At 47.6% G+C, this 13,068-nt stretch overlaps 1 protein-coding gene across 2 annotated transcripts in view; it reads right to left on the minus strand.

Annotated features, from left to right (window-relative positions):
• RBCK1 (RANBP2-type and C3HC4-type zinc finger containing 1) overlaps positions 1-13,068 on the minus strand; it is a 28,555-nt gene that overhangs the window by 1,374 nt on the left and 14,113 nt on the right. For both annotated transcript variants that reach the window (XM_035122100.3, XM_088674788.1), the window contains 7 exons: positions 12,202-12,344; positions 11,925-12,098; positions 10,585-10,745; positions 8,576-8,687; positions 6,568-6,747; positions 2,830-2,928; positions 1,620-1,763 (listed from right to left, as the gene is read on the minus strand). In XM_035122100.3, the coding sequence (XP_034977991.1) occupies positions 1,620-1,763; positions 2,830-2,928; positions 6,568-6,747; positions 8,576-8,687; positions 10,585-10,745; positions 11,925-12,098; positions 12,202-12,344 (1,013 nt within the window). The remainder of the gene's footprint in view (positions 1-1,619; positions 1,764-2,829; positions 2,929-6,567; positions 6,748-8,575; positions 8,688-10,584; positions 10,746-11,924; positions 12,099-12,201; positions 12,345-13,068) is intronic.

A 13,068-nucleotide genomic window follows, 5' to 3' on the forward strand; every position in this document is an offset into this window, starting at 1 on the left:
CAGGCCTCATCGTGCGCATGACCAGAAGCAGTTCCCAGCCACACAGTTCTCTCAAAAGACACCTGACTACATCCCTTGTGCTAGGGTGGCTGGACAGGAGTAATTGGTCTGCAACATCAGGGCTGTGGAACAGCCCTGGGCCATCGCCAGCCATCTCCTCTCATTACCTGGAAGTTTCCCATATCTGCTTTCTCACATCTGCACAATCAAGCCACACAACGTCAAGAAGCCCTGGATCCGAAAAGACGGAAGACTGCAGAATCAGGGCATGCCATTTCAGGGGGCGAAACTTAAAAACGTTTGCAAATTTCTTCAATGCAAAATGTGTTTTGGGGTTTGAGGAATTCAAATTTGCTATTCTTTTTGAGACTGGACAATGTTTAGTGTGGTAAATCCATGTATGATTATAAAGCACATAAGCTGCTCTTGGAAAACCAAAAGATTTTAATTTTACCTTCCAAAAGTATGTCACCTAGCCCAACCCCCACGCAAGGCAATAACTCCTTGCAATGCTTATTGGAGACATCTGGTTGGCCACTGTGGGAACTAGATGCTAGACCAGGCTGGACTTTTTGTCTGATCCAGTAGAATTTGTCTTACATTCTTACAAAGGTTGGACTGGAGCGGCCGCTGAGACCACATAACACCAGCCTTGAAGACCTACATTGGCTCCCAGTACGTTTCTGAGCACAATTCAAAGTGTTGGTGTTGACCTTTAAAGCCCTAAACGGCCTCGGTCCAGTATACCTGAAGGAGCGTCTCCACCTCCATCATTCTGCCTGGACACTGTGAGAAGTGAGGTTCTAAGGAACCAGGCAGAGGGCCTTCTCGGTGGTGGCGCCCACGCTGTGGAATGTCCTCCCATCAGATGTCAAGTCAATAAGCAGCTATCAGACTTTTAGAAGGTATCTGAAGGCAGCCCTGTTTAGGGAAGTTTTAAATGACTGATGTTTTAATGTATTTTTAACTTTCTCTTGGAAGCCACCCAGAGTGGCTGGGGAAACCCAGCCAGATGGGCGGGTTGAAATAATAAATTATTAATAATACAGCAGAACCTCGGATCGCGTTCGTAAACGGAGGCATTCGCTCTCCGAAGGCACGCTTCTGCATGTGCACAAAGCGCTGATAGAGCACTTCTGCGCACGCACGTGCTGCGCAGATCGCGTCTGTGCACCCGACGCTGCGGAACCCGGATGTAAACACTTCTGGGTCCGCAGCGTTTGTAAACGGAGGCGTTCGTAAACGGGACTGTTTGTAAACCGAGGTACCACTGTAATCTTTAAGCTTCAACAGCCAACCTGTTTCTTGGGAAGAGTTTATCTGTTGCAACACCTTTAGCTCTGCTCTTGCACCCTGCAAGTCCTCACTACGGTCCTCGGCAGCTAAACAACCAGATGTTGTAGTCCAGGTGTTTTGGACTACAACTCCATCAGCCCCAGCCGGCATGTGCAAAGGTTGAAACAATTGCGGCTGAGGATCCTGGTGTCACATAGCCCATGCCAGTCCAATCTTTCAAAGCCAAATCTCTGAATGGATTGGGAGTCCCAAAGGGCCCCAGAGCCCACCACACACCGTTTGAAGAGAATCCACTCTCTGTAGCACGCTTGATCAACACATACCGCGGGCCCCCACCGTGGCCCTTTAGTCACCCAGCAGATCTCCGTGTGGCAGACGGTGCAGCGGATCCAGTCGCAGCCGTCTTTCTTCTGCACGATAATCTTGCATGTGGGGCAGTGCATGGCCTCCCCTTTCTGAACCATGTTCTGGAAGGGAAAGCATGTTTAGGTTTGCCTCTTCCAACAGAGGGGGCGGGGACAGGGGCAAGGGGGTGCTGCTGGCAAGGGATTGCGTGGTGCAGATTGTGCCAGAACTGGGCTATTCACTCTCCCAGGGTGGGTGGTTGTTGCATAAATGGGTCTAGAAATCCCCAAACCCTTCCAAAACTATATGTGCCTCCTCGCTGGCCATTACTCCCCTTGGTCCACCCCTGTTTTAGATGCTGCAAATCAGCCGGGATCACCATGCAGGTGCAAACCGGATCACCAGGTTCCCCCCTCCCCCCCCCCCGACGGGTGATGGGGTCGTGTTGATGTCCGGGCCCAATTCAAAGGGCTCGTGTTTTTAAAGCCCTGAGCAACTTTGCCCCCAAATATCCAAAGGTGTCTCCATCGCTACAGACTTCTCAGATGTTAAGCTACGTTGGGGGTGGAGGGGCGTCACCCGGCCACTCTCAGAAGGGACAGGATGGGGCAGAGCCTTCTCTACAGCAGCCCCTAAGTTGTGGAACTCCCTCCCCGCGGAGGCGCCCTGAGCCCCTGCACAGCTTTTGCCACACACTGAAGCCACACGCCCTTTGACAACTGAGGGGGTTTGTGGGACCCACCTCTTTCGCTGAATTTATACTGCTCTGTTCCGTTTTGAACGGTTTTGAATGTTTGATAGCTGCAATGGTTTTATCTGTTTTATTGGAATTGCGTATGCTACTGTTGGAACCCATCCTGGGTGGGTAAGAAATCTTACGAATGAATGAATGGATGGATGGATACATTCAGCTGATCTACTGATTCACGATATATTTTTGTATGCGTTTCGTGAATATAATTTCATTGCTGACTTTGTGCCGTTTACCACCCTGCTGTTTTCTTCTTAAAGTTGGAGCTGCCAACATTTTTGCAGGTAAAATGAACAAGCCAACTGCTCTCTTTCCCAGCTGCTTCATGAACCAGGGGGCGGAGGACTGCTAATAGACTGTGTGGGCCTGAACTTGGGGGGCGGGTGACCCTCCCCCTCCCCCTTTCAGAGCCACTCAGCGCCCCCCCCCCTTCTCACCAGCAGCATCTGTGTGGTCTGCTGTGCAGCCTGGTCATTCTGAGCTCGGATCTGGAGATCATCCTGATACTCTTTGCAGTTCATGTTTTCGTGAATAGCCTGCAGACGAGAGACGTGGTTTGGATCCTGACTTCCAGTCCCCTTCCCCCAAACACTTGTAGGGTGCCCCAGAAATGACGGCATGTACCCGATAGCCTCTTACCAAGCTGACCTAGGCATCCGCTGAAAAGGGCAGATTCCGGATACCACCAATGGGCAGGAAATGGTTGATTGTTCCATTTTTCCTCTAGGAAGGGTCTTATTATCTGAATATTCTACCCTAAGAACTGATATCCATCCGGGGTCCACTTGGCTCTTCAGCACCGGAGATTAATTATCTTTCTTGCACACTTCAAGCTGACATCTACACCCATTCCCATTCTGTCCTGCACTCTACATCTTAGAAATGTAGAGGTGGAAGGGAACCCGAAGGTCATCTAGTCCAACCCCCTGTAATGCAGGAATCTCAACTAAAGCAGCTTCATCAGCATGAACAATCCCTACTTCACCCATAAACAAGTATTTCGAAGAATTTGGACTACCTGTATCCAGAGATACAGGTAGAAGTGAAGAACCCCTTTGACCCAACTGGCTTCTCCATTTGGCCTGCAAGGCGGTTGTTTTTATCTAAACCCTGCCCACCTGCCTTATACCTGACAGCACATGACATCAGGTGTGGCACCAGAAAAAAAATTAAGGCACAGCCCTGTGGTTTACAAGGTGCTAACAGTCAGCTGGCTAATAGAGTTCTGTCAAGAGAACAAGCTGGTCATCACAAACACTCTCTTCCAACAACACAAGAGATGACTCTACACATGGATATCACCAAATGGGCAGCATCGAAATCAGATTGATTATATTCTCTGCAGCCAAAGATGGAGAAGCTGTATACAGTCAGCAAAAACAAGACCTGGAGCTGACTGTAACTCAGATCATCAGCTTCTTATAGCAAAATTCCAGCTTAAACTGAAGAAAGTAGGAAAAACCACTGAGCCAGTAAGACACAATCTAAATCAAATCCCTTATGAATACACAGTGGAAGTGAGGAACAGGTTGAAGGATTTAGATTTGGTGGACAGAGTGCCTGAAGAACTATGGATGGAGGCTCGTAACATTATACAGGAGGCAGCAACGAAAACCATCCCAAGGAAAAGGAAATGCAAGAAAGCAAAATGGCTGTCCAACGAGGCCTTACAAATAGCGGAGGAGAGGAGGCAAGCAAAATGCAAGGGAGATAGGGAAAGATACAGGAAACTGAATGCAGATTTCCAAAAAACAGCAAGGAGAGACAAGAGGGTCTTCTTAAATGAGCAATGCAAAGAAATAGAGGAAAACAATAGAATGGGGAAAACCAGAGATCTGTTCAAGAAAATTGGAGATAGGAAAGGAACATTTCGTACAAAGATTACCATAATCAAGGACAAAAGTGGTAAGGACCTAACAGAAGCAGAAGACATCAAGAAGAGGTGGCAAGAATACACAGAGGAATTATACCAGAAAGATATGGAGGTCTCGTACACCCCAGGTAGTGTGGTTGCTGACCTTGAGCCAGACATCTTGGAGAGTGAAGTCAAATGGGCCTTAGAAAGCACTGCTAATAACAAGGCCAGTGGAAGTGATGATATTCCAGCTGAACTATTTAAAATTTTAAAAGATGATGCTGTTAAGGTGCTACACCCAATATGTCAGCAAGTTTGGAAAACTCAGCAATGGCCAGAGGATTGGAGAAGATCAGTCTACATCCCAATTCCAAAGAAGGGCAGTGCCAAAGAATGCTCCAACTACCGCACAATTGCGCTCATTTCACACGCTAGCAAGGTTATGCTTAAAATTCTACAAGGCAGGCTTAGGCAGTATGTGGACCGAGAACTCCCAGAAGTGCAAGCTGGATTTCGAAAGGGCAGAGGAACCAGAGACCAAATAGCAAACATGCGCTGGATTATGGAGAAAGCTAGAGAGTTCCAGAAAAACGTCTACTTCTGCTTCATTGACTATGCAAAAGCCTTTGACTGTGTCGACCACAGCAAACTATGGCAAGTTCTTAAAGAAATGGGAGTGCCTGATCACCTCATCTGTCTCCTGAGAAATCTCTATGTGGGACAAGAAGCTACAGTTAGAACTGGATATGGAACAACTGATTGGTTCAAAATTGGGAAAGGAGTATGACAAGGTTGTATATTGTCTCCCTGCTTATTTAACTTATATGCAGAATTCATCATGCGAAAGGCTGGACTAGATGAATCCCAAGCCGGAATTAAGATTGCCGGAAGAAATATCAACAACCTCAGATATGCAGATGACACAACCTTGATGGCAGAAAGCGAGGAGGAATTAAAGAACCTTTTAATGAGGGTGAAAGAGGAGAGCGCAAAATATGGTCTGAAGCTCAACATCAAAAAAACCAAGATCATGGCCACTGGTCCCATCACCTCCTGGCAAATAGAAGGGGAAGAAATGGAGGCAGTGAGAGATTTTACTTTCTTGGGCTCTTTGATCACTGCAGATGGTGACAGCAGTCACGAAATTAAAAGACGCCTGCTTCTTGGGAGAAAAGCAATGACAAACCTAGACAGCATCTTAAAAAGCAGAGACATCACCTTGCCGACAAAGGTCCGTATAGTTAAAGCTATGGTTTTCCCAGTAGTGATGTATGGAAGTGAGAGCTGGACCATAAAGAAGGCTGATCGCCGAAGAATTGATGCTTTTGAATTATGGTGCTGGAGGAGACTCTTGTGAGTCCCATGGACTGCTAGAAGATCAAACCTATCCATTCTTAAGGAAATCAGCCCTGAGTGCTCCCTGGAAGGACAGATCGTGAAGCTGAGGCTCCAATACTTTGGCCACCTCATGAGAAGAGAAGAATCCTTGGAAAAGACCCTGATGTTGGGAAAGATGGAGGGCACTAGGAGAAGGGGACGTCAGAGGACAAGATGGTTGGACAGTGTTCTCAAAGCTACAAACATGAGTTTGACAAACTGCGGGAGGCAGTGCAAGACAGGAGTGCCTGGTGTGCTATGGTCCGTGGGGTCACGAAGAGTCGGACACGACTAAACGACTAAACAACAACAACAGTCAGCTGGTAGCTGGGACTAGCAAAGCCCTTACCTAACTGAAGACATGCAAAGGAGCTCATTGTAACCACTGCGGCGAGTGGCTGCAAAAATCTCTAATGAATATGCTGTCCGGCAAAGGTTTACAGCACCCACAATCAGCTGACTGTTAGTGCTTGCAAAGGCCTTGCCCCAAAGCAGATCTGCAAAGTCTGCTTGCAGCCCTGCTTTCAATAGGGAAATAGGGGAAATCTCCTTTTGCAAGGGCTGACATCCCTCTGCTTACAGGTCCAGTCTGAATACAAATCGTGCCTGCAAATATAAGAGATGCTTGAAATGGACGCAGTCGGTGCCAATCAGCTGATTGACACCGACAGCACACCTTCAAAAGAGCTCGGCTGAATGGCGCTGTGAGAGAGCCCCTCTGAAGTTGCCACCTGATGTCATCTTGACATCGGGTGACTAGCCTTCCACCAGCAAGGGACAGCCAAGGGAAGGATCCGGGCCCACCGCTCCTGAGCTCCAACCACGTTTGCCATCTCCCAGCTGTAGACTGGTCTTCCCTTCCCCGCCCGCAGGCTAAATTTCTAGTGTAACCAGCACATCCATGCACAATGGCACTTTCTAAGATGAGCAGAGAGCATCTCACCTGGCAAAGCAGGCAGTTCACCTTCTCGCACACGGGGCACGGGAACTCGTTCACGTCATCCTCGTAGAAGCACCAGCCCCGGCAGTCCGTGGTTTTGCAGTGGTAGCTAGAACGGCTGCGGTTTTCGGCCACAGAGACTCCCAGGTCCAAGAAACGCTGGTACTCGTCTTTGCTCAGGAGCTGGAGATCAAAACGACATCACAGGAGACCCCTCCCCTCCGAAAACGGGGAGCAAATTGGCCCAGCTGCCTAACCATGCTGTTTTAAGTCAGGGAATCTGCCTCCAAAAGTATCGAGTGAGAATGATGTTACCCATGGAGCCCGGGATTTTGCAAGAGCTGCCGGGCTGGGTGTCAAGCTCTAACTCTAACTGGTGCATCAATCAATCTGATAATGTTGCTGATAATGCCAAAGTTGCAGTTTCGATCCCCATGTGGGACTGCTGCATAATCCAGGGAACATCTCCAGCCCCATCGTTCAGCCCGGACACTGAGGTCCAGCGCCCGAGGGCCTTCTGGCAGTTCCCTCCCTGCGAGAAGTGAGGTTACAGGGAACCAGACAGAGGGCCTTCTTGGTGGTGGCACCCACCCTGTGGAACGCCCTCCCATCAAATGTCAAGGAAATAAACAACTATCTGACTTTTAGAAGACATCTGAAGGCAGCCGTTTAGGAAAGAACTTAATTCGTTCTGGAGGTCCGTTCTTAACCTGAGGTACCACTTTAGCTAATGGGGCCTCCTGCTGCTGCCACTGCCGCCGCCGCCACACGATTTCTGTTTTCATCCTGAGCCAAAGTTCTTTACCGGAGGTACTATTTCTGGGTTAGCGGCGTCTGTAACCTGAAGCGTCTGTAACCCGAGGTACCACTATATCTTACTTTTAGAAGACAGCTGAAGGCAGTTTAGGGAAGTTTTTAATGCTTGATGTTTTCTTGTGTTTTTAATATTCTGTTGGAAGCTGCCCAGAGTGGCTGGGGAAACCCAGCCAGATGGGCAGGGTATAAATAATTATTATTATTATTATTATTATTATTATTATTATTATTATTACTCCTGCATTGCAGGGGATTATTATTATTTTTTAACATAATCTTTATTTTAAAAATTTGCTACATAACAACTGAAAGTTTCTTTTTCTAGTAGTTTCCTTATAGCACAAATATATACACATAGATAGTGAAGAGTCGAAATAAATTACATACATTAAAACTAAAACATATAAACACCATAAATTCCAAATAGAAAAGAAAAGAAGAAAGAAAAGAGGAAAGAGAAAAATAAAATAATTTTTCCCCTTTCCCGACATTCCAACTTTCTTTCTTCTTCTTCTGTTTTCTACAGTCATCCTTCTCGTTGGCGTAGTTTCTGTCGTTTTCCAAATACAGCTTTTGTTTCTTATTTTATACAGATGTCTAAACTAGATATTTACAATATTTTATCACTTACTTTCTTGTAAAGTTTCGACACTCAACACTGATTTGGTCATTCATCTTATTTTTATTTTCCCCCCAATTTGACAATTTATATTCTGTTATGCGGCTGTTGTCTAGTTTACTTGTAATTGAGTTAGTCACATATTTTATCAATGTTTTTCATAAATTTACTCCATTCTTTCAGATGGGTTTCATTGCTCTGGTATCTGATCCTTGCCGTTAGTTTAGCTATTTCAAAATATTCTATCATTGCAGGGGATTAGACTAGATGATCACCAAAGTCCCTTCCAATTCTACGATTCTATGATAATCAGCCAGAAACAATTTGTGAGAGCATCCACGTGGCACACTGAGTAGGAGTGCTGAACCAAGAAGTTCAACACTCCCCCCCCCCCCGGTAAAGCTTATTGTGTGAAAATTAGAGAGACCAATCGCTCTCACTCTCAACCTAGCCTACCTCACAAGGTTGTTGTGAGGATCAAATTGGGGAGAGGGAAGGAAAGAAATGCCTGCACTATCCTGAGCTCCTTGCGGGAAATCCTGGGGGTGTGTACAAAACACGTTTTAATTGGCCTACCGCTTTGACCTCTCGCTCCAGCAACTGCCCTGGGCAGGAGTATTTCTCGTCAATGTAGGGGCAGCGCACTTCGGGCTCCTGGCTGTTGAGGATGGTTCCTCTCAAGCAGTCCCTGGAGGGAGAAATTATGGGGAGGACACAAACACACGTCATATGGGAAAGGGAGTGTAAGGGGAAGGAAGTACAGAGAACCTCCCCCTTGCATCAGAAGTAGCTCCTCCCCAAGCAGTGATGGAAGCGAGGGCTCGGAGGAGGCTAGTCAGGAAGTGGAGAAAGAGGGCCAGGGCTCCAGCAGCATGGGAGAGCCCCGGCTACACAGGAGGGAGGAAAGAGAGGGGGAGAAGGGGGGAAAGGAAAGCATGGAGCGTAGACCCTTTCCTCCGGTTCCGGAATTACGCAGGAGAAAGAAAGGGAGGAGATTCACTGCCCCGAGACTCCTATGTTGGAGAAGATCACGTGGGGGGGGGGCAGTGCCGGATTCTGCATCGGAATGAGCAGACATGTTTTACACACCTGTCTCACTGTAAATAGACTGCACTAATAAAAACTGTTTAAAGACAAGCATGCGGAGCGTCGTTACTCTAGAGTAGTCGCAAGAACCCCTGACAGGGAGGTTTGGAAACTTCAGCTGGTGCAGAATTCAGCAGCCAGGTTGCTCACTGGGACAAGGCATTTTTTGCATATTGCATCCATCCTGGCCCAACTGCACTGGTTGTCAATGAGTTTCCAGGCCCAATTCAAAGCGCTGGTTTTGAGCTACAAAGCCTTAAACGGCTCAGGACCAAAATATCTCAAGGACTGCCTCTCCCCATATGAACCGACTCAGGCCCTGAGATTATCATCTGAGGCCCTTCTTCGTGTGCCTCCTCCTCCACGAGAGGTCCTGAGGGTGGCAACATGGGAACAGGGCCTTTTCTGCAGTGGCTCCCCGTCTGTGGAATGCTCTCCCCAAGGAGGCTTGCCTGGCGCCTTCACTATTTAGCTTGAGGTGCCAGGCAAAAACATTGACATTCTTATTATTATCATCAGGTCTCAACATAAAATCACAATAAAAAACACAAAATACATAATAATAATAATAATAACAAACAAGAATAACCCAATAACCCCCCCCCCCCATTTTAAAAGGGCATTGGATGTCAATCAGCCAAAAGCTTGGCTACAGAAGCACGTTTTTGCCTGGCACCAAAAGGTGTATAATGAAAGCACCAGCTGCACCTCCCTGGGGAGAGCACCCGATGCCCTTTTAAATGTTTGGTGGGAGTTATTGTTTCATTGTTTCTGTTTTCACTATTTATTTGTGCTTTTATCTCGTGTTTTTATCTTATGAACCACCCAGAGATCTTTTGATGGAGAGCCCAAGCCCCAATACAGATCCTTGGGGGACTCTACTTTCCACTTCTCTCCACTTGGGAGAAAACTCCCATATATTCTCCTCTTCCTAGGGGAGTCGTTCCATCCCACCTTTGAAGGTGACCCGGAAACTGCAACTAATCCAGAATGTGGCAGCTACACCGGTGACTGGGAGCGGCCGCCGAGACCACATAACATCGGTCCTGAAAGACCTACATTGGCCCCCAGTACGTCTCTGAGCACAATTCAAAGTCTTGGTGCTGACCTTTAAAGCCCTAAACGGCCTCGGTCCAGTATACCTGAAGGAGCGTCTCCACCCCCATCATTCGGCCCGGACACTGAGTTCCAGTGCCGAGGGCCTTCTGGCAGTTCCCTCCCTGCGAGAAGCGAAGTTACATGGAACCAGGCAGTGGGACTTCTCGGTGGTGGCACCCGCCCTGTGGAACGCCCTCCCGTCATATGTCATGGAAATAAACAACTATCTGGCATTTAGAAGACACCTGAAGGCAGTCCTGTTTAGGAAAGTTTTTAATGTTTGATGTTTTATCGTGTTTTTAATATTCTGTTGGAAGCCACCCAGAGTGGTTGGGGGGAACTAGCCTGATGGGTTGGGGTATAAGTAATAAATTATTATTATTACTGGGTCATTGACTTACTTGCAGAAGGAATGCAAGCATTCCCGCAAGGTCACCCCCTCGCCCGGCTGCAGGGCCAAGAAGCAGATGGGGCACTCCAGGGCCTCGTCCGATGGCACCAAGCTCTGCCCATCCAGCTGCAGGAGCCGCTGGTAGTTCTTCTGTTTCTTCTGCTCCTTAGCCTACATAAAAGAGGGAGATAAATATCGGAGAGATTGAAGCATTTGGCGAAATGTCCGGATTGACAACCCATAAAACTGAATCAGAATCTGAATGTGTCTGAATGTGCCAACTGAACTGCAAGATCAATTAAGAGATAAGACAGGCTTTAAGATCTGCCCGCAATATATTAAATATATTGGAGGTGATGTAACAGAAACCTGGGGAGAATCTTATAAAGATTTTCTGCCATTAATAAGAAATATAAAGAAGGCTTCCTTTTGCACCAAAAACCAAAGCTTTCTTGTGGGCAAGGGGTGGCCCGTCTCCCATTTATAGGCCACTAATGCATCAATCTCTAAAGCAGGGGTGGCCAACTCCCAAGAGACTGCGATCTACTCACAGAGTTAAAAACTGGCAGTGATCTACCCCCCTTTTTTGGGTCCAGTCGAAATTGTTGAGCTTTTTTTAGGAAGGAGGAAGGCGCATTTTGGGGGGTTCAGGTCAAAGTTGTTGGGTTTTCAGGGAGGAGGTAAAATGTTGAGCTTTTTTTTAGGGGAGCCACAGTTGTTCAGCTTCTGTGTGGGGGGGGAGCCAATGATCTACCAGGGATCTACTGCAGATGTCCAGTGATCTACCAGTAGATCACGATCTACCTGTTGGACATGCCTGCTCTAAAGGATTTACGTAAGCTGGTGCAAAGTATTTGTGGGAGGTTGCCTGGAAGAGAATGTGGCCCTTGGGGCTGGAGAGAGCAAGGTACCATAGTTGTTAGAGAGTCAGACCAGAGCCTGGGAGAGACCAGGGTTCGAATCCCCCACATAGTAGTAGTACTGGTAGTAGTAGTAGTAGTAGTAGTAGTAATAATAATAATAATAATAATAATTTTATTATTTATATGCCACGCATCTGACTGGGTTGCTCCCGTCACTCTGGGGGGCTCCCAACAAAATGTTAAAAACACAAGAAAACTGGGCTACATGAGTCTCACTGGGTGTGAGCTTGGGGGCCAGTCCCTGCCTCTCGGCCTAACCTCTACCTCACAGGATCGTTTGGGGGATTAAGCAAGAACCTTGAACCACTCAAGAGATAAAGGTGGGAGACAAAAGCAATAGGTAAATAAGTAAGTTAAAAGGTTCAACTCCCCCCCCCCAATCTCCATGGTCCCTACTGGCTGCCTCCCCCTCCCAACAGCCGGTCACCTGCTCATACTGGCGTGTGGCTTCCTCCTCCTTCTGCAACCGCTGCAGCTCCTCCACATCGGGCTGGTAGCCTTCCGGCAGGATGTATCCCCTGGGGCGCTCAGCGCAGCACATCTCACAACCAGGCCGGGTGGGTTTGTTGACAAAGGTGCAAGTTGGGCATTCCCAGCCGACCTAGGTAGCGCCCGGCGCAGGAGAGAAAAGGAGGAGGATGGGAGCACCCCGGAGGGAAAAGAGCGCCCCTACCTGCGTCGCCCACCCCCTCGCAATCCATTACCGGTGGGGGCGTGGTGGGCAGAGGTGATGCGCTGCCCCTCTTCTCCTCTTGGAGGTTCGGGGTGCCCAAAGGGTCCGCTGGCGTCGGGGCTGCCGCTTCTGACGTCCCCCGTGGCAGCAAGACACCCTCTCTGATGCCTAGCTCTAGACCAAAAGGAAAAGGAAATTATTTTCAAGGAGATCCTTCCTGTTGGGTCTGGGAGCAGGACGGTCTTCGCCAGCCTGGCACACTTTGGATGTTGGGGGCTACCTTTCTGGCAGGTGCGCTGGCTGAGCTGAGGTAGTTTGGAAGGTGCTAGACAGAGGGCCTTCTCGGTAGTGGCACCCGCCCTGTGGAACGCCCTCCCAGCAGATGTCAAGGCAATAAGTAACTACTTTACTTTTAGAAGACAACTGAAGGCGGCCCTGTTTAGGGAAGTTTTTAATGTTTAATGCTGTACTGTTTTAATATTCGGTTGGAAGCCGCCCAGAGTGGCTGGGGAAATAAATTATTATTATTATTATTATTATTATTATTATTATTATTATTATTATTAGCAGGTCTGAAAGAAACTAGAAGGACCTGCCTTCTTGCCCTGGAAAAGGCATTCCTTCCCTTGGGAAGTCAGCTACGCAAACAAGAACGTTACACGTGGGTCTTGCTCAGCTGCGAGGAACAGCACGTCGACAGAAAATCTAATGCATTTTCTGGCGACTAAATGTATTAGTCTTAAGTGTTAAATGTTATTATGATATAAGAATTATTATTTGAATTTATGGGAAATCTTTGGTAATAAAATTTAGGCTAAAGGGAGAAATAGAAGATTGAAGGATGGGAAATAAATTTTTGATTGGGATTAATCGATTAATTATTGGTGGAATATAGTTG

Source organism: Zootoca vivipara, chromosome 7, assembly GCF_965207765.1.
Source record: "Zootoca vivipara chromosome 7, rZooViv2.hap1.1, whole genome shotgun sequence".
NCBI classification, from domain to species: domain Eukaryota; kingdom Metazoa; phylum Chordata; class Lepidosauria; order Squamata; family Lacertidae; genus Zootoca; species Zootoca vivipara.